A 25,988-nucleotide genomic window follows, 5' to 3' on the forward strand; every position below is an offset into this window, starting at 1 on the left:
AAAAACTTTCAACCAAAGAGCGTATCGCACATAAATCAAAATTATCTAGATCTATTTTCTTTTTGTATTTTTTACGCTTTTTCCCTGGTGTCGAGAGCTTGATAGTGTCCGTGGCAACTGAAGCTGAAGTACTAGGTTGTGGATGCTCACCATCTTCGAAGGACGTCATGTCTTCCTGAACATTCGCTGCTCGCGCTGTTTCTGTTTGTATTTTTTTTGCTTCACGTTTTATTGTCATTATTGTCGTTTTAGATAAACCAGTTGCAGCACAAGCCCTTTTTGTTGCTTGTTCAACCGGCACAGTGAAAGAGCCGTGTTTTTTTTCATTTTCAAAGAATTGGATTACTTTGAGCACTAAATTCCGCTCTGCACTATGTATAGTCCTACCCATCTTACATACAGCACTAAATAGGTAGTTTATGTAATATTTCACCAAACAGAGAAACAATAAACACTAAAATGCGATTACGAAAGCAAGAATAATACACGTGCGTCGGCGATTGCGTTGGCAACGGTACTGGATAGGCGAAAACGGGGCGGGGTGCGGGGAAGCGCCAGGGGAAGCGCATTCCAGCGAGGTTCGCAGATATTTCCGACGGCTTGTAACGTTTTGTAATGAATAAAAATACAATATTTAAGTTTATACATTTATTTTACTCGTATCTATTATTTACAATATCTAATCTTCGTCACTACTAAGTGGATTTATGCCTTCTAGAGGTTGTTCTTCGTCCTCAGTCTCACTATAATCTTCACTTGATGAAGCGGTATCAGATAAATGTACAATGATTTTTGGCTTTGTTTTTTATTCTCATCAACGTGGTTTTCGATATTCCCGTTGCCATACATGTTCTTTTTACTACCTGGTCAACAGGTACAAAAAACTGTTGGTTCCGTTTTCAAAAAACTCTAACACTTTTAGCACGAGGTTTCTTTCTCCGCTTTGTAAAGGTTTACCCTTCATAATGATAACAAAAAAACTTAACAAGAACTATAACAACAAAAACTACAACAACAAAATAATAACACAAACGAAACTTAAGGATTTCAGAGCGCGTCGTTACGTGACGTAAGCCAGAACGAGACTAAAAATCCTAGTAAAAAACTTGCGATGCGAACAGTACAATACGGGCGCCATCGGGGAAGTGCAGGGGAAGCGGGCGGGGAGCCGCATTCCTAGAAGGTCCCAACTTATCGCGCACGAGTTATACGTCTCTGATACTTCTAGTCGGGTCTTCTTCAAAAAGCGCCAGAATCCTCTCGTCGACTTCAACATTATGGCGCACCACAATGCCCCTTGTACCCTGCTGTTGTTAAATATAGTGCGGTCACGCACTGAGCTCTTATTCAACAGCGAGCTTGTGTCTATTGGTTGTTGTTGATAACATTAGCAAGGAAAGGCACTGCCACCCATGTCTTCATCAGTCGACCAGTAATTCCCAAGAGTTGGTAAAATATGATATCTTATGACATAATTCATGCCCAAAAATGCCTTCATTTCATCCAAGCTGACTGTAAAAGGTCTTCCATTTTGTTATGCGTATTTGACACTTTCTTTTATTATGATATTAGACACTAACTGATCCATTTGTGTCACCTCCATGAAAATGTCCATTGCCAACAACATGCCATGCCGGTCAGATAATGTATTTATGCGCCCAAAATCATACTCACTTTCATTGAATGCGTATGAGTTATTTCTCCAGTTTAAAATAGGAATAGTCTCTGAAGTATCTGAACAGTGGGTTATGAGGTTTGATTTGTCGGTTCTTGAACAGAATCTTCAATTTGAAAAACATCGGTTCCATTTCCTCATCTTGAGCTATGAACTGCTGGTCTTCTTAGTCTAATTGTAAGTCATCTTCTCCGTCACTATTATCTGCCACCGACTCTAATACACGCTCGACATCTTCTTATAAAGGCTCTTCTAAGATAACGTGCGGAGCGTCGTTCATTTATTTTTGAAACGCTTTCTTGAATACGGCTGCGTAATTCCTCCAAATTTAATTTTTTTTTAGAGTACACTTGTTCCTTTAGACAACCCCAGTAAAAAAAGTCCAGTGGGTTTAAATCCGGGGATCGAGGAGGCCACAAAATGGGACCCAAACGACCAATCCATTTATTTGGATACGTGGCATTTAAATAAGCACGGACGTTTGTGCCATAATGTGCAGGGCAGCTATCATTCTGTAGCCAATGGGATTCCCTTACCTCCTCAGGCACTTCTTCCATTAAATTCGGGAGATCATTTTGCAAAAAATTTAAGTAACTATGAGAAGATAAATTTCCCGGCAGTTCGAAAGGACCAATAATTATCCCGTTTAATATACCAGTCCAATAATTTACTTTGAACTGGTATTGCGACCTCTCTTCTCGCATTAAATTTGGATTCGAGAGTTGCCAGCTGTGCAGATTATGCAAATTAAAGTATCCTTCTTTTTTTAAAGTAGATTCGTCGTTCCATCGAATTTTTCCAAAGAATTGTGGATCTTCTATTTTTGCAAGCATTTGTCGACAAAAAAACAATCTTGCATTGTAATCTCTCGGTTGCAGAGCTTGGACGCGTCTAATATGGTAAGGATGATATTTATTTATATTCAGTAGACGGTGCACGGTCGTTTTCGGGATTCCAGTACGCCGTGATGTTGTTCTTACAGAGGTCGAAGTGTCTTGCTGTATTTCGTCAAGCACAATGTCTTGAGTATTGATATTCGCTTGTCTTCCGGAGCTCGTACCACCAATGCCACTGCCAGGTATTCTGCCTTCGAATAACATCTGTGGACTCCCACGAATACACGGTAATCTGGATGACGCGCATTAGGATATCTTTCTCTAAGGGCTGCAGCAGCACTAGCGTTGCTCCTGCACTCAACATAGATGAAGTGCATGTTGGCGTATTCTTGTCCCGTATATTGAATCCGCGGCATTTTGATTAATCGCGGAATAGCGGCCATTTCTCCGCGGAAGTTAGCTTTCACCGGAAATTGTGGTGGGATTATTGCTGTAGACTCTACTTTTCATGTATCCCCACAGGAAAATGTCTGGTGGGGTTAAATCCGGACATCTAGATGGTGATGAAATGTTACCTCGGCGCGAAATGAGTTTTCCAGTAAACATCTCCTTTACGACTGCCAAACTCTGGTTTGATGTATGACATGTGGCGCCATCTTGTTGAAACCATGAAAAAAGAAATTGCGTAACATGGCTATGTATCGCTCAGTTTTTACTGTTTTAGTGTTTGAGGTACACCGAATGAAAACCGAAATAGAATTCACTAGCTTTATTGTCCTCTGACTTACATGGCGGTTATAGGGCGTCTGATTGATCGACGTGCAAGTGGAATTATGAAATAATGATACGTAGACAATATTACAAATACAATTGCGAAATTTCTATATAGACAATAATTACACCTCTAATTATAACTAAACCCCGCAAGGTCGAATGTCACCGTTCTTTTTAGGCACTACATGTAGTGGACTGGCCCACGGACTACTCGATGGTCTGCATATCCCTAACTCCTGCATCAGCTGGAATTCTTTTTTAATTAAATCATACCTGTGAGGTGGCAGCTTCCTTGCACGCGTATACACTGGCGGGCCTGTTGTCTCAATATTGTGAAAGACGGAATGCTCTGGCACTTCCTTAAAAATAGGTGGACGCGTGATTTCCTTGAATTGCTCAAGTAATTCCGCGTACGGCTGGCTACTACTAATACTCTTCACCGCTCCTATCGAGTTTACACTCTTTGATCCACAAACGTACAAATAAGTAACTAGGTCGACTAATCTATTATTATACAGGGTGTTTGGTGCATCGTTTGCCAAATCAAAATGGTGGATTGGGGGGGTCTTTATTTATTATCCCAGGCCTCACAAAGAGTTCTTGGGCCAACGGAATAATTAATGTCGATTTTTTGAAAGTTTTGACTTTCAAAGGTAAATAAAAAATAAATTATACAGTAAGTACACTTAATCTACAAAAGTGTACCAATCGAAAAAATAAAAAATTACTTGCCAGCAGTATGTAGTTTTTTTTTATTAACTCGCAAAGTGTTAAAATTTTTTTTTAAAGTAAGTTCAATTTTGAACATTAATTACAAAAAAACTAAAAGCGCTGATGTTCTTCGAATCATTTTAAAAACTACTCTGGACTATCGCAATTCTAACAGTATGCAATGAATAAATAAAAACTTTTACTATATTAACATTTACTATCTCAACCTCCGTCGCATACACAATTGCTTTGGCTCGTCCCCAGATGTAAAAATCCAGTGGAGTTAGGTCTGGTGAACGTGGTGGCCATGCGATAGGACCATCTCTTCCAATCCACGAATTTGGGAATACATTATCCAAATGTTCTCGCACGGTTACTCTCCAGTGTGCTGGGCAGCCATCGTGTTGGAATACTATCCGCCTGTTTTCATTAAAAATGGGCAACTCAGCCATCAATTCAAGCAACTCATTTTGTAAAAAAAACAGATAATTATCTCCATTAAGATTATCCGGCAAATAATGTGGCCCAATAACATTATTGCCAATCACTCCTGCCCAAACATTGACACTAAATCTTCTCTGAAAGGACCTTTGTCGTTTTACTTTTGGGTTCTGATCTTTTGACGACCAATGGTGTAAATTATGTAAATTCAATATTCCTTCTTTTGTGAATTTGGATTCATCCGTCCACAAAATACTTTTTAAAAAGTCAGGATCATCCACGTCGGTATGCAGCAAAAATCGACAAAACCGGACTCGGTTGTCAAAGTCATTATTTTCAAGACCTGTAACCAATAAAAATTCCTGTACTGATACCTGCTTCACAAAGGCATTAAGAAGATAAGTGTATTCCATTGTAAATAAAACCATTGTTATGAGCGAATAGGGTTGAATTATGAGAAAAAATATGTACCTTGTACAGGAGTGTAGTGAAAGGCATATTTATTGTTTTGACGAAGTACATTCCACACTTTCCATGTCGATATTTCTAGCAATGAAGCTACGTCTCTGATACTTCTAGTCGGGTCTTCTTTAAAAAGCGCCAGAATCCTCTCGTCGACTTCAACATTATTGCGCACCACAATGCCCCTTGTAACATGTCCAAACGACCGGTTTGATCTGTGAAAATCTGCCCCGATTATTGGTTGCTTAACATCGCACACTATGAACGGCCATTTTAAATCTCTTCTAAGACCAAAAGTTATTGCTAAATAACATATGCCGTATGTCTTTATCTCGCTATCATTAGCCGCGTATAATTTAAAATCGCGCTTAATTAGTGTGCGTTGTTTAACACACCATTTCGGGATTACCGAAATATTAGGATTCCTGATAGACACAGGAGTGTCTATCAGGAAAATAAACTTCGATAAACTATCCCTAACTAACAAACGGTGATTAATGTCTACCTGTCCCTGAGTACATCCGTCCACCGCCTGTGGATATACTGGTTCTAGTTTCCCGCGTCTTGACGCCAGGCACAAGGTTCCTCGCACCTCCTCGCGTTCTTCCTCCAGCGATAGTGGAACCTGCAGAGCCACTCTGGATCCCCTGGAGTCCTTATTTTACGCGACGCGGACCTGCTCCTGTAGCGTAGTGTAGTGAATGTTACAGTAATCGGTCGGGTTTTTTCTCCTTTCTTCCCTATTCTCCTAATTTCTTGTATTTCACTGCTCTCTAGCTCTATAGAAAAGTAGCGTTTTATGAAACTTTTTATGTTTTCTTCTGAGTTTTCATAAGATGTTTCCGTCTCCGCTAAGCCGAATATACAATAGACAGATTGCTTGATTGCTTCTCCAGGAAGTATAATCTTTTCTCCTGGTTTTCAAGGTTATTGTATTTTTTTTCCATTATTTTGAATTTTTCTTCTAGTTTGAGATTTATGTTATGCGTAACTTGTTGCGATGTATCTGCTGCTTGAACAATAGTCATTTTTTGTTCGTTAAGTTCGCTTTGTATTTTTTGGAGCATATTCATTACTTCTTCCATGATTTGCACGTTATTATGTTTTCGACTAATAAGAAAATACTTTTGTTATGATACTTGTGCTGCCCTCTATTGGTTTGGTTAGGTACTGTACGCGGAACGATAACTTAGAGACTGCTGACGGCTGGCTACCTCGAGCTAAGCTAGTTTTCAGTAAATCCTCTAGATGGCGTTATTACCTTAATCGATATTGATGTGTCATTCTAGTGATATTGCAAAATTCATTTTGTTATTGGTTAGGATTAATTTTTTCACTTTATTGTTGAAAAAATCACTGTTGAATTACGTACTGACGATCGTAGGTTGTGGAGATCAACTTTTTTGCGCATAGAAGTCACTGGCAGAACAGTAATACCGATTTTTCACTTCCCTGTTTTGCTTGTATTTAGATGATTAATCGCTGTTTTGGTGCTGTGTCCACAATATAAGTTTCAATTCCTTTATTAAGATTTCACTGCACTTAGTTTTTATGCCGAATTACACCTGTTTATAAATTTAATTCACTATTTAGCGCGGAACCGATACACTGCGTGACTAAGTGGCGCCCTACCCACTAACAATGATGTCTTTCGCATAGAGGAATAAATCCTTCTGCTGTTATTGCGAACTCATTGGTCCGACAGTACGGTGCTACCCCTGGGAACCCCATCATATCTATGTCACTAAACATGGGTTCGTTCTTGGGTTTTGTCGCGACGGTTGAGAGCCTTGTAGGCTTAGGTCCGGTACTATTCGGATCTCTCGGTGGCAGTGGTGGCGCTGTAGCATTTTCCAAACCCTTAAATCTCTTTGAGAAAACGCGAGCTTTCTGCTTCCGTGGTCCGCTCGTACTGCGAGCCTCTCCGTCTTTAACTTCCATTTGTGTGTCTAATTCACTTTTGTTTGTTTGCCATCGTGGCGAGAAATTATAAAATTTCTTTTTTTCTTTAATTTAAATATTATAAAATTATAATTCTTTATAAAATTCATTAAATTTGCGCAGGCTTTCTGTTTTAATTTGCTGCCCCCATAATGTTATATCAAAAGTTTGAGCTTTGTGTCTTGGGTCTAGAATTAAAGTGGTGGTACAGTTAATCCAGTTGCTCTTCTTATAATGTTTAAGCATTTTATCTCGGGCTGCTTGGAAACCTAAAATTAGCCTTTCATCCACTTCAGTTCGATTAGGTTTCTCATCTAATTGTTTTACCATGGATTCAATTTTATCAAGCAATAGATTGCATGATACAATGACTAGCGGAAATGTAACATAATTTTCTCCACCAAGTTTCGTTGATAAAAGTTTAAAGTTTATTAAAAACTTTTTCTGTTTCTGTGATTTGAAAATCATACAATTCGGTAACTGAAACGCATAATATGTTAATGACAGTTCTCACTTTTAAACCAAATCCAATCATATCATGTGTGGAATTCCATCTTGTTGGACAGTCGAGTATAGGATTCAGATTTGATGGCACGCCAACTGCTTCACAAGCAGACTGGGACTTCCTCTTTAATATCTCGCTTCTTTTTATTTTACTGGAAGTACTGCGTAATTTTGTAATACCTGTACGTGAGTAAATTTGGCGCATATTCTTCATCTTCCTCAGTTTCGTCTTCATAGTCTTCTTACGGCTGTTCTTGTTCTTTATTGTCAGTTTCACTGTGTAATGCTAACGTCTAGACGCTGCCACTGGAAACTTCCTCTTCTCTTCATCTGCCAATCGCTGTAAAGTCTTTACAGCTAGGTACGGAGCACAAGCTGTTCCATAAGTTAGCGTAAGTAACTTATAATGTTCCACAGGCATGTCTGGATGTGGCCTCCATAAAATCCCCTGAAAATTAGTTTGCGCAGAATTAATTAATACTTGTCTATACATCTTAACTAAATCAGCAACAATACTAATTCGATGAGTTCGCCACCTCATTAAAATATGTCTTAAATCTTGCTGGATTTTCGGTCCAACCATAAGATCGTCATTTAGCGAAACATCATTCATACCCTTACTAGATGCATCGAAAACCACGCGCATTTTAGTGGTTTCCTTATCTTCTCTCACCACTGCATGGTCAGGAAGATACAATGCAGTACTGTTATCCACATCATCTTCTGCAACTCGAGACATGTGGCCAAGTGTCAAATATTCTTCAATCACTTTTGTATATTCTTCACGTAACCAAAAATTATTAGATAATCTTCTTTCTAACGACACCCAATCTTTTCATTGCAATATCCTTAGATTGTCCATACTGACATTCTGGATCCTTATTTTTAAATGGTAATGTAACAATGAACCTTCCATTCTCATTTCTAGTAGTCGTAGCCTCATAAAGTGTTTCGTCTTCATAGTCTTCATACTGCTATTCTTGTTCTTTATTGTCAGTTTCACTGTGTAATGCTAAGGTCTTTAGTAAATCTTGTACACCAAGGTTCAAAATGTGAGCAAAGCACCGGAAATGTTGATTGTCTGAATCAAAATGCAGCAGTTGTTAGCCAAGTTCATACATAAATTTGGTATTTGCAGTTGCGTTGTCAACCGTGATACCCTGTATTTTATCAATTATGTCATATTCCAATAAACATTCCTGGAAAATCGTTGCAATATCTAACTCAGTATGTCGACCGCGCGATGGTATAAAATCATGGACTACATATCGATACTTCCATTCATTGTCTATATAATTAATAGTGATCCCGTAGAAACTCCTACCAGCAATGGACGTCCATCCATCAATGGTAAATGACATTTTACATGAATATTGTTGTAGTCGATTTTTAACATTAGATTGTAGTTCTTCAAATCGCAAGGTTCCTCGCACCTCCTCGCGTTCTTCCTCCAGCGATAGTGGAACCTGCAGAGCCACTCTGGATCCCCTGGAGTCCTTATTTTACGCGACGCGGACCTGCTCCTGTAGCGTAGTGTAGTGAATGTTACAGTAATCGGTCGGGTTTTTTCTCCTTTCTTCCCTATTCTCCTAATTTCTTGTATTTCACTGCTCTCTAGCTCTATAGAAAAGTAGCGTTTTATGAAACTTTTTATGTTTTCTTCTGAGTTTTCATAAGATGTTTCCGTCTCCGCTAAGCCGAATATACAACAGACAGATTGCTTGATTGCTTCTCCAGGAAGTATAATCTTTTCTCCTGGTTTTCAAGGTTATTGTATTTTTTTTCCATTATTTTGAATTTTTCTTCTAGTTTGAGATTTATGTTATGCGTAACTTGTTGCGATGTATCTGCTGCTTGAACAATAGTCATTTTTTGTTCGTTAAGTTCGCTTTGTATTTTTTGGAGCATATTCATTACTTCTTCCATGATTTGCACGTTATTATGTTTTCGACTAATAAGAAAATACTTTTGTTATGATACTTGTGCTGCCCTCTATTGGTTTGGTTAGGTACTGTACGCGGAACGATAACTTAGGCTGCCTACGCACTGGCGACCATAGACGCGGCCAGGCCGCCGCGGCCATGGTCGCCGGTGCGTAGGCAAGCGCGACATGTGGACGGCCGAAAAATTTGCAGTCGACTTCCAAGGATGTGTCAAGATGGACGTGCAGAAGATAATCACGCTAACTGTGCTTGTGTATTTACTACGAAAACGAAAACGGAAGATTTCACGTAAAAGACAGTTTTGGGTGCATCCATTACTTTGCGAGAGAAAGACTAAAGGATTATATTATACTTATTTTTTGGATTTAAAAATGTATGAGAAGAGATTCTTTAATTACATGAGAATGTCAACGAATACTTTTAACCTGTTACTGGATACAATAAAACCAAAAATTACTGGAACTGGTAACAACTATCGGAAATGCATTCCAGCAGAAGAAAAATTAGTAATAACAATAAGGTAAGCTTTTTCTTTTTTAAATACAGAATGTTTAAAAAATACGTGATATATTTTAAAGGATGTTTCGGAATGGAGTATTGTGTACAGGAAAAATAAAAATAATGTGATAGGGCCTTTTTTTTACTTAAACTGCTAAACGGATTTTTTTGTAAATTTGAATTATACAAGACTTGATTCTGAATCACCCTAAACCACCACTGTTGCGTTTTTCACAACAACCTGTATAATTCATTGACCAAGGTTTTGCCACTTTAAAAAATTTATGAACTATTGTTCAGTAGTATTCTACTTTACGACTTTGAAAAGGAGAGGAAAAGGGCTTGCTTATAACATGTTTTTAAATATTAAAAAACTGAAGTAGATAATCAAATTATTTGTATTTTCATAACTTAAAAAATGGCAATTGTGAACAATTAATCATTCAATTTGGGAAATAGGTCTATCATTTCTGAATTTTGAGAAATATCAGAATAATGAGTATGAGTATCGCTGTAATTTGAATCATCTGATATCCTGTTGGTAGTAGAATAACCTGAATAACTCGGTCGATGCGGGTCATATTCTTGGTCGTTAAGAGTATTGAAATTACTTGAATAGTTTATGCGCGCTGTTGTAGGTGTACAGTTCGGTTGGTATTTTTCTATAATTTCCATGATTTCCATTTTCGCTTTGGTCTTCATTGCAGCAGGGATTGTTTGAAATCTTTCGAGGAGGGATAAAAGAAACAGTCTGTCACAATTTGAATCATTCTGTGTAGTCGCTATGGTCTTATGCAGAACTGAAATTAGAGGGTCTGTATCGGATTCTTCGTTTGGTATTTTTTTCTTCCTTTTTGTTCTAAGCGACTTTGATGCAGACTGTTGAGTCTCAAGATCAGAAGATCTTGCACTTTCATTTTCTTGACTTGCCTCTTCGAGACTATTTTCTGTTGCGTTTGTGTCCAGCACTGATTTCAAAAACAGTAATTGGTTGAAATAGGTGTATTGTGATTTACGTTTTGCAGCAGAACCACTTTTGACATCTTTAAGACGGCGCAGCTCTCTTGTGAAACAGTCTCTAAGGTTTTTCCATCTTTTTTGGAGAGTAATGCCTGTAAATCAATAAATAAATGTAGTACATATTACAAAACTAATATTATGTTTATTAATGTGAATTTTATTTTCAGGTATTTGGCTACTGGGTGTTCTTTATCTCATATAAGTCATGAATACCGTATAGGGCTTCCTACAGTATCGGAAATAGTATTTGATGTTTGTGAAGCAATATGGGAGATATTAAAACCAATTGTGATGCCACAATTGACCAGAGATAAGTGGATTCAAACGGCTGAAGGTTTTCAAAAATACGCCCAATTTCCTAATTGCATCGGAGCCATCGACGGCAAGCACATTAGAGTTATCAAACCACAACATTCGGGATCTCTTTATTACAATTACAAGAATTATTTTTCAATCGTGTTACTTGCAATATGTGATGTAAATTATAAATTTCTTTACGTAGATATTGGAGCATACGGCAAATGCAGTGATTCGTCAATTTACAAAGACTCTGTATTTTATCATAGGCTTTTAAATAATGATCTCGATATTCCGAGCAATAACCCCATCAAAGAAAATGGCCAATCAATGCCGTTCGTTTTAGTGGGTGATGAGGCGTTTTCACTATCGGAACATATGATGCGACCGTATGCTGGGAGAAACTTGAATAATGTAAAGACTAATTTTAATTATCGACTATCCCGTGCCCGCCGCTATATTGAATGTACATTTGGAATATTAGCCAATAAATGGCAGATTCTTCACCGACCCCTAAACGTCAAGAAAGAATTTGCAGTTGTGATTATAAAAGCTCTATGTGTGCTTCATAATTTTGTGCGAGAAAGAGACGGATATGATTTCAAGGACACGTTAACTGTACCAGAGGCTTTATTAGAAATACCTGCATGTTTACCTAATAGAGCAAATAGAACATCAACCGAATATCGAGATATATTCGCAAACTACTTCAGTACCGATGGTCGCTTGCCCTGGCACAATTTGTAAATATATGGGTGCTCGCCGCGAGCCGCCATTGCGCGCCGTAAACAAAATGGCGTCGAACGCACATGCGGTATGAGTAATCTTTTTAAAAAGTTATTCCAATCATTACGAAAACCTGGGAAATTTTAGCAAATAATTGTCAAAACTCATGTGCAAAGCGAAAAATAGTAGAAATAAAATAGTTATACTTTTGACAATTACCTATTTGCTAAAATTTCTTAGATTTTGAATGAACGGAACAACTTTAAAAAAAAATCACTCATGTCACATATACGTGTCGAATGCTACTACAGCACCTGCTGCGTTTATTGTAGTTCATCGCATTATTAATTTACTTAGGCATAATAAAATAAAATACTAACCAAGTTCTGCCTTTTCTTTATCTTCCATGGATTCACCGCCAAATATATCGACCACTTCAAGCCACAACTGCCGCTTAACATCTTTATTGGAGTAATCATTTGATGCTAAATCCCATAAACCTCTTCTATTTTCAACTTCAATTATGAACCTTTCCGTGTCGAAATTGGCCATTGTAAAATAATCACTCTGTAGCTAGCTACACGTCTGGTCGCCGCGGCCGATGCGGTAGCACTGATGAATTTTAATACAGAAGTGATGTTCTCGACGGCCACGATTGGTCGCTGGTCGCGTGGCATCAAATTGGACGCCGCGGCCAACGGTGGCCGCTGGTCGCTGGCCGCTAAGTGCGTAGGGGCTATAGCGATTGCCATATAAAGTCCAGAATTCACTGGCCGCCGCGGCTAGGTCGCGGCGACCATGGTCGCCAGTGCGTAGGAGGCCTTAGAGACTGCTGACGGCTGGCTACCTCGAGCTAAGCTAGTTTTCAGTAAATCCTCTAGATGGCGTTATTACCTTAATCGATATTGATGTGTCATTCTAGTGATATTGCAAAATTCATTTTGTTATTGGTTAGGATTAATTTTTTCACTTTATTGTTGAAAAAATCACTGTTGAATTACGTACTGACGATCGTAGGTTGTGGAGATCAACTTTTTTGCGCATAGAAGTCACTGGCAGAACAGTAATACCGATTTTTCACTTCCCTGTTTTGCTTGTATTTAGATGATTAATCGCTGTTTTGGTGCTGTGTCCACAATATAAGTTTCAATTCCTTTATTAAGATTTCACTGCACTTAGTTTTTATGCCGAATTACACCTGTTTATAAATTTAATTCACTATTTAGCGCGGAACCGATACACTGCGTGACTAAGTGGCGCCCTACCCACTAACAATGATGTCTTTCGCATAGAGGAATAAATCCTTCTGCTGTTATTGCGAACTCATTGGTCCGACAGTACGGTGCTACCCCTGGGAACCCCATCATATCTATGTCACTAAACATGGGTTCGTTCTTGGGTTTTGTCGCGACGGTTGAGAGCCTTGTAGGCTTAGGTCCGGTACTATTCGGATCTCTCGGTGGCAGTGGTGGCGCTGCAGCATTTTCCAAACCCTTAAATCTCTTTGAGAAAACGCGAGCTTTCTGCTTCCGTGGTCCGCTCGTACTGCGAGCCTCTCCGTCTTTAACTTCCATTTGTGTGTCTAATTCACTTTTGTTTGTTTGCCATCGTGGCGAGAAATTATAAAATTTCTTTTTTTCTTTAATTTAAATATTATAAAATTATAATTCTTTATAAAATTCATTAAATTTGCGCAGGCTTTCTGTTTTAATTTGCTGCCCCCATAATGTTATATCAAAAGTTTGAGCTTTGTGTCTTGGGTCTAGAATTAAAGTGGTGGTACAGTTAATCCAGTTGCTCTTCTTATAATGTTTAAGCATTTTATCTCGGGCTGCTTGGAAACCTAAAATTAGCCTTTCATCCACTTCAGTTCGATTAGGTTTCTCATCTAATTGTTTTACCATGGATTCAATTTTATCAAGCAATAGATTGCATGATACAATGACTAGCGGAAATGTAACATAATTTTCTCCACCAAGTTTCGTTGATAAAAGTTTAAAGTTTATTAAAAACTTTTTCTGTTTCTGTGATTTGAAAATCATACAATTCGGTAACTGAAACGCATAATATGTTAATGACAGTTCTCACTTTTAAACCAAATCCAATCATATCATGTGTGGAATTCCATCTTGTTGGACAGTCGAGTATAGGATTCAGATTTGATGGCACGCCAACTGCTTCACAAGCAGACTGGGACTTCCTCTTTAATATCTCGCTTCTTTTTATTTTACTGGAAGTACTGCGTAATTTTGTAATACCTGTACGTGAGTAAATTTGGCGCATATTCTTCATCTTCCTCAGTTTCGTCTTCATAGTCTTCTTACGGCTGTTCTTGTTCTTTATTGTCAGTTTCACTGTGTAATGCTAACGTCTAGACGCTGCCACTGGAAACTTCCTCTTCTCTTCATCTGCCAATCGCTGTAAAGTCTTTACAGCTAGGTACGGAGCACAAGCTGTTCCATAAGTTAGCGTAAGTAACTTATAATGTTCCACAGGCATGTCTGGATGTGGCCTCCATAAAATCCCCTGAAAATTAGTTTGCGCAGAATTAATTAATACTTGTCTATACATCTTAACTAAATCAGCAACAATACTAATTCGATGAGTTCGCCACCTCATTAAAATATGTCTTAAATCTTGCTGGATTTTCGGTCCAACCATAAGATCGTCATTTAGCGAAACATCATTCATACCCTTACTAGATGCATCGAAAACCACGCGCATTTTAGTGGTTTCCTTATCTTCTCTCACCACTGCATGGTCAGGAAGATACAATGCAGTACTGTTATCCACATCATCTTCTGCAACTCGAGACATGTGGCCAAGTGTCAAATATTCTTCAATCACTTTTGTATATTCTTCACGTAACCAAAAATTATTAGATAATCTTCTTTCTAACGACACCCAATCTTTTCATTGCAATATCCTTAGATTGTCCATACTGACATTCTGGATCCTTATTTTTAAATGGTAATGTAACAATGAACCTTCCATTCTCATTTCTAGTAGTCGTAGCCTCATAAAGTGTTTCGTCTTCATAGTCTTCATACTGCTATTCTTGTTCTTTATTGTCAGTTTCACTGTGTAATGCTAAGGTCTTTAGTAAATCTTGTACACCAAGGTTCAAAATGTGAGCAAAGCACCGGAAATGTTGATTGTCTGAATCAAAATGCAGCAGTTGTTAGCCAAGTTCATACATAAATTTGGTATTTGCAGTTGCGTTGTCAACCGTGATACCCTGTATTTTATCAATTATGTCATATTCCAATAAACATTCCTGGAAAATCGTTGCAATATCTAACTCAGTATGTCGACCGCGCGATGGTATAAAATCATGGACTACATATCGATACTTCCATTCATTGTCTATATAATTAATAGTGATCCCGTAGAAACTCCTACCAGCAATGGACGTCCATCCATCAATGGTAAATGACATTTTACATGAATATTGTTGTAGTCGATTTTTAACATTAGATTGTAGTTCTTCAAATCGCTCTTTGACTTTCCTTCTTAGTGTCGACCTTTTAGGAAATATCGTATTCGGCCAAATCGATCGAAAATATTCCTGGGTATCTTCATCATCGAAAAATGAGAAAGGAAGATATTTTTTTACAATCCAATCTACTGTAGCTGTTATGAAGTTGTCACTGCGGTTTAGAAACTAATATTTTTATTTTATACGAGTATAGTTTCATAACACGATGTACATAACTAAATTACTCAAAATTTTCTCGCTAAGTGAATGTAATTCTTTGAGAATTAAAGTATCTTTGAACCGAACGTGTAAAGATTTGATAACTTATCCATTTTTTAACTTCTTTGTAGGATTTCACAAACAAAACACATTGAAATGGTAAACGTATGTCGACAGCGCAAGAGAGCCGAAACTGAATATTTTTAAATGGTGTTTACATGAATAAGTATAGTTTTAGTAGACTGGCAATCATATGAGTGAATAGGTTGTTTCTTTCTCATTCATTTGACATACGACACAAACCATTCTGATATTAGTTGTTTAAATTATCAGGTCTAAACAAGAACAATATAGTTTTGTCGTACCGGTCCGGTACCGACAGCCGGCGTTGACAAATACATTTTTTGTCGCACCGGTACGACAGCCGGAACTAAAAGGTTAAGTCTTCGAACGACTTGTTTTTTAATAACAAATAAAAGGCACAATTTACTGAAAAAATACTATTTATTTTATTATATTTTCAAAACTCCTTCCTTCAACTTATACAAAACCGACAACGTTTTAAAAAGTTATGCTTTAATTGCCTGAAGCTATTTCAATATTCTTGTTTTATTTTTCTTTGCGCTTCTGATATTTTTTGTCTTAATTCTATTTCATTGTTGGTTTCTTTCGCGTAAACCAGCTCTTTGAAAAATCCCCAAACAAAAAAGTCGATGGGGTAAAGATCTGGCAAACGCGCAGGCCATTCGATCGGCCATGCACGCCCAATCCATCTATCTGGAAAAGTGGTATTCAAATGCTCTCTTACTTGTATTGTATAGTGACTGGGCGCGCCATCTTGTTGAAAAATCATTACTCGTCGAATATGAAGGTTCTAACAATTCACAAAGATTGTTTTGCAAAAAATTTAAATATTCCTGGCCATTCAACCTAGCGGGTAATTCAAAGGGTCCAATTAACTCTCCGTTTACCCCAGACCAAAGTTTGACACTAAAGCGCGTTTGGAGTTTGACTTGCCAAATGTGGGTTTTCGATGGTCCAGCTATGATAATTATGAAGGTTGAACACTCCAGCCCTTTCGAATCGGGTCTCGTCGGTCCATAGTATTTTATTAAAAAAGTCAGGGTATTCTTCAGATCTTTGGATAAAAATAAAAAATATCGCTTATTACATAATTTGTTTTTATTCATCATCATATAAAAACATAAAACAAACCTATATTATTATTATAACTATCGCTTTTGGTGACATTAATTATAAATCTGTTTGAAACATTGTCGATCATGTGGTCGAGACCATACATTTTTTCTTCTTCTTTAATTATATGAGAAATGCAGCTACTTCATTTTTCAGGTGTGATATGTTGAAGTCCTTCTTCAGAAAGTTTTTTTACTTCTGACATTTTGAAGGTTTTGTTATTTCTTACATCATATCCTTTAGCCTGCGCCCGTACCAACTCTATGGGATTGAGCTGGTATGGGGGCAGACGTAAAACAATTATCCCATCCTGCGCTACCATCTCGTCCACAACATAATTATCGCAATGTTCTTGTTTGTGGTACCGTACAATGTCTATAAGAGTAGCTTTAACCATTGTTGCTTCGAAAGAAATATTTTTGCTTGTTAGCCACTCTTGTATTCTAGGTTTAGTCCAAGGCATTTTAGGCAGCGATTCTAGTTTTCTGGAGTGGTAGGGAATTACGGAATTTGGTTTTAGTTTTGGCAAGACCCCCCTAAACCACTTCTCAAAGGAATCGGCATTCATCTCTTGATGATATTCAAGATAGTAAAAATATCAATTAATTATTAAAAGTACAATTTAATGTGTGATGAATCCTCAATATTCGACTATTTATATTCTTCAAATACTTCTCCTTATTGTCATAGATTGGTTTGTTGGCATCAGCCATTTAACGTCGACATTTAGAGCGGGCGTACACGGACTGCTCGAGCAGTTAACGGCTGACCGACGTACACAAACCGCTCGAGCGGTCGGCGTTGACTGCTTGAGCAGTCGGTTGTTGACTGCTCGAGCTGTCTCTAGCAACCGCTCGAGCAGTTGAATTTCTACCGCAGTCTAGTCATGGATTCTGACGAGGAAGCACTGCTTTTGCTGCTTCTGCTCAAGCGGAGACGACGGCGGCGACGTCAAAAGAGAAAATTTTGGGTTCATCCAATTTTGGAATTAAGAGACAAACATGGACAATTCCATCATTTGTTTATGGAACTTAGAAGTGATGAAGAAAAATTTTTCAACTATTTTAGGATGTCAGTGTCTTCGTTTGATGAAATTAATATTATACTAAGGTCTAAAATTAAACGTGAAGACACAATCATGAGGAGAAGTATCCAAGCAGAAGAAAGACTAGCAGTAACATTGAGGTTCGAAAAATAAATAACAATTATTTAAATTTTTATTCATAAAAAATATTGGAAAATAATTCATCAGACATTACTGAAGATGATGAAAGGTCTTCAAATTGAGAGTTTTGGTCATCAGCCGCTGATGTAAAGGGGCCAGTCGCTGATACAGAGGTAGAGGGGCCAGTATTATAACCATATTGTCCACGGTAATCATAAGGTGAATTCTGTGATGAATATCCCCTGCTCGCAGGATATATGTGATTTGTCATCCCTTTAAAGTATTTAATTACGTTAAGTATTTCTGTCTTAGCATCTAATTTATACTGCTCATTAATTTTTTTAAACTCGCCAACTAATGACAGAAAAAACAATTTATCTTCATCTTCAACAATGCGCGAATTCTGTGATTTTTCATCGAAGCGTTTAGCTAATTTTTCAATTAAGACGTTCTCATCTGTGATTGTAGTATTTAATTTTTATTGTATTCTTTGTAACACTCTGTAAACTGAGGTTACACCAATAACCATAATGTCAGTTGTTTTCGAACACATTCTGTTTTTTCGGGAGCCTCAATAGGTAATAGTGAAGCAGCTTTCTCCTCAAATACGTGTTTGAAGACGTTTTGTATCATAAGTTTTTCGATAACGCTTAAGGAAATAGTTTGTGAGATTTTTCCAGTACTCTGTACTAAGGAATGAGCTTGTGCAAGATTTGCGAGCATAGAGACGTAACCCTCTTCTGTAGTAATCTCTTCCTCCTCCATGTCTGTCAATTCCTCGTCCGACTCTATATAGTCGTTATTCAAATTTTCATGAAGTCTAGTTTGAATGAATTAGGGAATTTCAAATTCCCAACACCAATTAAAATTGTATAAGCAGAACTAAGCCGTTTACCACCGAACTGTCTGCAAAACGAAAAGACACAAGATCCTAGAAGACTAGCTTTTGCCTACCGAATATCTATTGTTTATCATCGGTTTCTTCTGGTTTTTGGTGATGTCGCAACATTTTACTTTCATTATTATTTGACCCGCCTGACGTTGTCCAGTCTTGACTATGAATATTGATTTCGAATTGGTATAATAATATACCTAAAAAATGAATGACTAAAAAAATATTTCTGAACAAAAGTGTTTATTATTCTATTGCTTTATGATATACAACATTCTTTGTTTGTTTTTCTGGCGCATATATAAATAGTTTTGTTGTTATTGCGACGCGGGGGAACAGGCGACATAACTGGCCATGTAGAAAACATGGATTTTTAAAATTAATGCCGCAAACAATAAGCGACTGCTCTTGATATTTATTTATCGACATTGCAAATGCTTGCCGCACTGGAAATTGTAACTGCTTAAAGTCGAATGGCATGTCGTTTTGACAAAAAGAATCCGTGTAATCAAAATGTCTTTGCCTTTATACTTCCCTTTCAAAGTTGTGGCTTCGATGACGTTGCTCATTAATTTCTTCACCGTAAGGCGGGTGCCATTACAACGTGGCTGGTTTATACTCTGCAACATAACGATTACCGATCCGATCTTTAGTTGCAGATTATAAGGTGGTAATCCGGGCAATTCCAGCTAATTGAGGACTCCGTTTTGGATAGTTGACAAAATCATTTTGGTTAGTAACGGAATAAATCTTATTTTAAATCTGGAAATTCATTTCGTTGACATCAAGTGCGAAAATCTCGATGAGTTGTGTCTTTGTTTCAGTAAAGTGACAAAAATTGGTAGGGAATGTGATGTATCCAGACGATGAGTCGACAGGTATTTTGCCATTACCAATATCAAGCAATTGTTTGGAAAAAGCTTCTCTAGATAGCTCGTTCTGCAATTCGTCTCGCAAGTTTATATTTAATTTTAGCGTTTCCATAAAATGAATGACTAAACATGCGTTCAGTTCGTCGGCTGGCATTGATTGTGGTATATTTGTAGTGTTTGGCAAAAATCAACTGATAATCAAAAAATCATTGCAACACCAAACCGGTTTTGGTTCTTTCGGAAATCTTGCAACGTGCGCTCTAATGCTTCCTAATTATTTTAAATGTATTTTATCAATATAATAACTCTGAACATCCTCTTTGACGATATTTTCAGCACGCATTCTGTCAATGTTATGTCAAACGCCATAAGGTTACATCAAATAGTTTGAATTGTAAAAGCGCTATGCACTGAAAATAAAAATAGGTTCTGCCAGTCTTGAGTACAATTGCTTATGTAACATTTCTGGATTAATTGTGACAAATGCGTAGCAACGGTTATTCGAGCCCCTCGAGGGATTCTTTTAACTATGGGTATACTATTTTTCATACGACTAATATATTATGTGTGGAAAGGAGTTGGATCGTTGGCTACATAAGTAGGCGCACTTGGAATAATAGGATGGATGTCTAAAGGTGAACTGTTTTGGCTAATACATTTCCTTTTTTTTCTGGTGTGTATGTTGAGGCCTTTCAAAAGATTTGAATGACTTGTTGCACTGTGTACATGTATGGGTCGCGTTCGACGTGCCATCACAAGATTGGGTCACGGACTGCATTAACAAATTGAATAACTTAAAACAAATCTAAAAACAATAAACAAACTTAAAATAAACACTGAAAAAATATAAAAGTTACAAGTCAAATTATGACGGCAGTTTGTTTTGGTCACAAGACGCATGCGTTGTTACGTAAAAGCCAAACAGAAGGGTCTTGCAAATGACTAGTGGAATTATTCTCTTATTTTAGCGAACATTGTCATATCTACATCAGTCTCCGTTTTTCTTTTCATTAGTTCTCTCCGTTTGTTATCACGAGCCCTTTCGCGACGGAGGTGTTCGGCATGAATTGCAGGATTTTCTTATTTTTGTGTAGAACCATTCACAACATTTATTTTTTAAAGATTCCGTAAACATCAATTTTGAATGAGTCGCTCGAAGATTTCGGTCGGTCTGGTGGCCAATCCACCGGTCCGAGACGAGAGATAAATTCTGCTTCTCTGAAGCCGCCTGCATTCACCCGTTTTACGCGTTTTTGCGCACATAGCGCAAGTGGGGACGGTGGCTGGGCAGCGGTTTTTGGTGTCTTAGTAGTGTGTTCTTACACTGTAGGAAAGGAGAGAAATTCTCACAGTGGACTCTCTGATATGATATAGACACTTACATGTGTAGTATGAAGAAAAAAAAGTTTTGAAGTGGTTTTTTTAGGAGCACAGTGACGAAAAGGTGCTAAATGGTGACTGTAAGAGTATGGAGTTTGATAGCATTCGGAATGAATCTTCTGCCTCCGGAGTCATGTGAAATTTAAATAAATATAGTAAAAAAAAGGGCCATAGCATATTGACCAGCAACGATCTATTGTTCTTAATATAAAGACCGAAAACTATAAGAATCTTTTGTTTCTTAATAGGACAATATTAAAATAAAGTCATATCAATTCTAATTAGCTAAATTATTATTTAAAGTTTTACTTTAGGTGCCGTTAAAATCCTTCTTGCTGTCGAATTTTGGCATCGCTTTCCTCGAATCTATCTGGGCTTTTATGAATCCCTCTCTCGATGTTTTATCGCATACAGTGGCTGAAACTTCGGTCACCGGTTTAACAGCTCTCTACTGCTTGAGTGTGACAAGTTAGGCGTAGTAAATCCAGTTCTCCTTCTCCTTTCTGCTCAATAAACAATCTAATTTTATCTTCGGTTACAGATTTTAATAGGGTTCAGTAAAACTTTCCTGCCAATTCAAAAGATCATATGCTGTTGCGTTAAAGTTAATCTTTAGTAACTGAAACAGAAGCAATGGTTTGCTGTTGCTGATCTAGATTTCAAAATAGAACGTACAGCTAATTTATGAATGTGCCGCTGGGGATCTGTTAACGTTGCAAGCAATAAATTTTCTGGGTGTGCGAAGTATCTCTTTCTTACTCTCGTCATTTCTTCTTTTTGCAAAATGTTATTGTTAGAAAATATGCTTGTTAAAAGTAAATCAAGTATGGACTCCCTTGTGTCCTTTATATAATCCTAGTCATTTATAATGCCGTAAGGATTAGAAGGTCCGATAGTTTGCTTGAGTAGCACGGTGCTGGTGGTCCCAGAAATGCATTTCTTATTTTTGCATTGTATGCCTCCTCACAAATGGTTTTTTCACGGTCTTTATTTAATTTTTTTTTAATAACTCTTTCCGGCGTGTGGAAGTGGTAGGTGGTGATAACCCTACCCCTCTCCCCCACTTGCAATCCTCATTAATGACGACGTATTTCTAAATTTTTACCTTAACAATGTTGTGGATAGAATTCCTTTTTAAAAAAAGACCAAAAGAAAAAGGTTGAACTGTAACATTATCATTAGGACTTTGCTGAGTTGTTTGTATATGAACAACATATGGTGCTGCATCACTTGCCTGATATGTCAATCGAGCTACAGATCAGATGTAACCCAAACAACACTTCTAACTCACTTGCGGTTGTGGGACGAAATCGTAGTCTTCCTGATTGCACTGCATATAAATTTGTCATTTCAGACATCATCTCAAAAAATCTTCTTGGAATGTATTTATCGTAATATTCAATCGGTGGTTTTTCCGACGGATCAACAAATATAGGAGGGGTCCAGTTCGTTGGCATGCCGCATTCAATTGGTTTGTGTCGCCATTTGATTCGGTCTTTCGGTGTAAGATAATCAAACCCGTCAGCTGCAGTTGCTTCATCCACTTCATACCTGGTATCAAGTGATAGTTGAGATGGGCCTTGACTCGTTACAAATACCTCCTCGTCTTCAGAATCTGGTGGCACGTACTCATGCTGAACCGAAGTGATGCGGTTTGCGCCTAACCTTACGGTCCTATTCGAAGCAACATTACTGACTGGCTGCTCTTCTTCATCCGAAGACAGTTCTAAATCAGACAAATTTCCAGTTTGAAGCAACTGGAGAGCATCCCGTGAGAACATTTTGTTTTCTTTTTCACTGAAACATAAAGCAGGTGTCTCAAAAGAAAAGAAAAATCAATAAAACTGCTAATAAAATGGTTAAAAGTTGAAAAAAATACATTTCTAAGACTACCTTCAAAGAATGATGCAATAATCTAAAACTATAATGTAAGACCTAATGTGCGCATTTGAGCACAAAAAGAAAAAACTCGATTTACAAATAAAAAACATTGAAATCTAGTAAACTATAATCACATTCGGGTACCTAACATATCTATGCAGTATGAAATATTTTTTGTTTGGTCTGAATTGCGCAAATTTTATAAATATCAATAAAATAATCACGACTTACTTACCCTTCGCCAACGGTCGCCAGTCACTGATTTCGGTTGCACTTTTTAGTCACTTCTACGCATCAAAGATGGCGCGACTTGTGTTTTCATTGTAATGTGTTGTCCTCAAATGATAACACTGGTTCAAAAACGAGAAAAAATTGTTTTTGCCTACATTATACGAATAAAACGTTATGTCCTCAATTGTGCACGCAGGTTCTGAAAGGGTTAAGGCAATTACTCACATTGCCAGTACTTAGTACAGACACTTTACTGTGTCCAGTTTGTGTTTCCACCACGCCAACTTTTTTCTATTTAGGATGATGTATAGAATAAATAAATAAAAATAAAAATAGTATTACAATTATTTAAAAAAATTTGTCCTGTTAGTGTAATAGATTACCCGAAACAAATGTCTTGCTTGCTCAGCTAAAGTTATCAGTTGTCAATTACTATAAATCTATTCTGAAAATCGTTCCATTTTATTTTATAGTAAGAATTTCAGTTTTATGATTAATTAGAATAATACATAAGTGAAATATAACGACTTGATAAGAAAAGACAATTTATTATTAGTGATAATTATAAAAAATTAACAAACAATAGTTCTGTGTTATATAACTCTTACAGTTAAATATAATATTATGAATTATTTTATTACATAAAATAAAATATGTATTTTTCTTTTTTTTATTAAATCTTTTTTAGGTACTACTTTTTTTTTGGAGTTGCTGGAGATTCCATCATGAAGTTCTCATTTGTTGTTAGCTCTACGTAAGTACGGTCGGTAATGACCAGTTGCTTCGAAAAAAATATGTTCTATGGCGCCAATCAAAATATATGTATTATTTAATACCTCCAATTCAACGGGTATTTGTAATAACGAAAAGTCAGTATTTGAAACCTTTTTAACGGTATTATTATTGCACAAACTCGTGAATAGAACTTCAATATCAATCCATAGATGATTCCCAGGTTGAAAGTTAAGATCATTTGTAGTGTTACAAGTATGGCATCGCCGTACATGTGATTCTAGGTATTTGAGTACGGATTGCTGTAGTTCTTGTATTCCATTATTAATTAATGGTTCAAGATGTGTATCTATCACAGGTAGAATCAATGAGCTTAATTTTTTGCATTTCAAACAGGTTGAATTGACAGTTAACGAAGGCACTCCTGTAAACATTTGGGTAATTGTGTTGCTTAAGTTTAAATTGCAGTCTACTATACCATCTTTGATTTGCTTAAATCGAAGAATGATATTTGCTCTTTTTCGATAGACACTTGCATTTATACCTTTGCTCGAAATTAATTTTATAATTTCAAATACGTCTGAGTTGTTTTCATCTATGTAGTTATGATAGGTAAATCGATCGACGTAAGCAATAAGTACACAGTGTAGAGCTGAATCAATAGGACACTTATTACTCAGTTTCACTACTCCTTCTTTCATTTGTAACGGCTTCAAACAATTACCATTAATTAATAATCCTATTTTATTTTTGGATTTTGGTCTCTTGTGTTTATTTTCAATATCCGGGTCTTTCTTGGCATAATGACTAGTTTTTTTATTCTTTAAAAGACCACCCCATTCATCTTGTAGATTTAAATAACTGTATTTATTATCGTCTTGAGTTATAGAAGTTGAATTATATTCACTCTTATTATTATCAGAAATTGGAGTCAACAAGTTAATTAATTTATCACGAGTACTGCTGCTATTGTTAAGAGTGGATGAAAAATTCTTCAACATCGGTGGCGATTTTTTGTTTATGTCCAGCATATTTTCTTTATTCTGTTTCGGTTCATCTAAATTAGTTTCATTATCATCATTTTCATAATGTGTTGTACACAAATCAGCAACACTCATTTCTAAATCACTGTTACCAATGTTGAAATCTTCGATTTTTTCTATTTTTATTATGCTGCTTAAATCATTGAGAAGACTGTTTGTTATTTTTGGAAGTGATAAGTCAATTGGATTTATTGCGGAGATAAGTGTAGAACATTACTTCAATAATGTGTTTATCAGTAGGTTACTTATTCGTTCCGTGAAGTTTTGTGTGAAACACTCGCTTGGGGTTTCATTCAAATGCTGAATCCATTCGATCACATCCACATTTATATTACCTAAATTGTCTTCCTGTTGCGCTGCAATAAGATCCCAAAGCTGGATCACCGCGTACACTTCTATATCACCAAAGTTGCTAGCTTGGTATAATTGCGTGAGTATCAAGTTTACATCTCCATGTAGTTTTATTAGTGGTACATCATGTGTCCACAAGTTCAATAGTCTGTTGGTCGATATATACTGAATCCACTCTTGCTTGCTCTCATTTAGCATTATGTCGTATAAGTTCACTAGGTTATTGTTCATCTCAATCACACACACTGCAATTAAAAAATACATGGTGATTTATTTATTGCATTTTCAATGTGTGTGTGTGTGTGTCTGTGACTGTATTAAAACATATCTTCACTTAGGTCATGGAAGCGGTTAGGTAGTGTAAGAGTGAACCCATTTTCCAGGTGCACTATGGTTTGCATCCTGGATGCATGAAACTTTAAGGGGAGCCTTTTCACCTCAACTCTTTTGTATGGCTTGTTCAGCTCTAGGTCACCCAATTTGACCCATGTTTTTTTGCCGAGTGTTGAGCTTGGCCAAGGCGGTGGTGGCGGATGAAGACATGATTTTTGAAAGTTGCACTTACGGTTTTCTGAGGTAAAATGCTTGCAGTTTGGTGTTAGTAACTTCGTTAGGTAAGTATTTTCTATTACTTCTCAATGTCCCTACTAAATGTGTCTTTCTTTTACGCATTCGCAGTGCAAGAGGAACACAGTTTATCTATACTGTCGTCCAGCCTG

At 37.0% G+C, this 25,988-nt stretch overlaps 2 protein-coding genes across 2 annotated transcripts; one reads left to right on the top strand and one right to left on the bottom strand.

Moving 5' to 3' along the window:
- Positions 1-9,454: 9,454 nt before the first annotated feature.
- Positions 9,455-12,211, top strand: LOC125058202 (protein ALP1-like). Its single transcript, XM_047662241.1, has 2 exons — positions 9,455-9,807; positions 10,973-12,211. The coding sequence occupies exons 1-2, from the start codon at positions 9,455-9,457 to the stop codon at positions 11,847-11,849; spliced, it is 1,230 nt and encodes a 409-aa protein (XP_047518197.1). The 3' UTR covers positions 11,850-12,211.
- On the bottom strand, positions 9,805-12,652 carry LOC125058219. The gene is made up of 2 exons (XM_047662263.1): positions 12,209-12,652; positions 9,805-10,897 (listed from the first exon to the last, which is right to left on the bottom strand). Exons 1-2 carry the CDS (start codon positions 12,378-12,380, stop codon positions 10,221-10,223), a joined length of 849 nt encoding a protein of 282 aa, XP_047518219.1. The 5' UTR covers positions 12,381-12,652; the 3' UTR covers positions 9,805-10,220.
- Positions 12,653-25,988: the final 13,336 nt, after the last annotated feature.

Source organism: Pieris napi, chromosome 18 (assembly GCF_905475465.1).
Source record: "Pieris napi chromosome 18, ilPieNapi1.2, whole genome shotgun sequence".
Classification (NCBI taxonomy): domain Eukaryota; kingdom Metazoa; phylum Arthropoda; class Insecta; order Lepidoptera; family Pieridae; genus Pieris; species Pieris napi.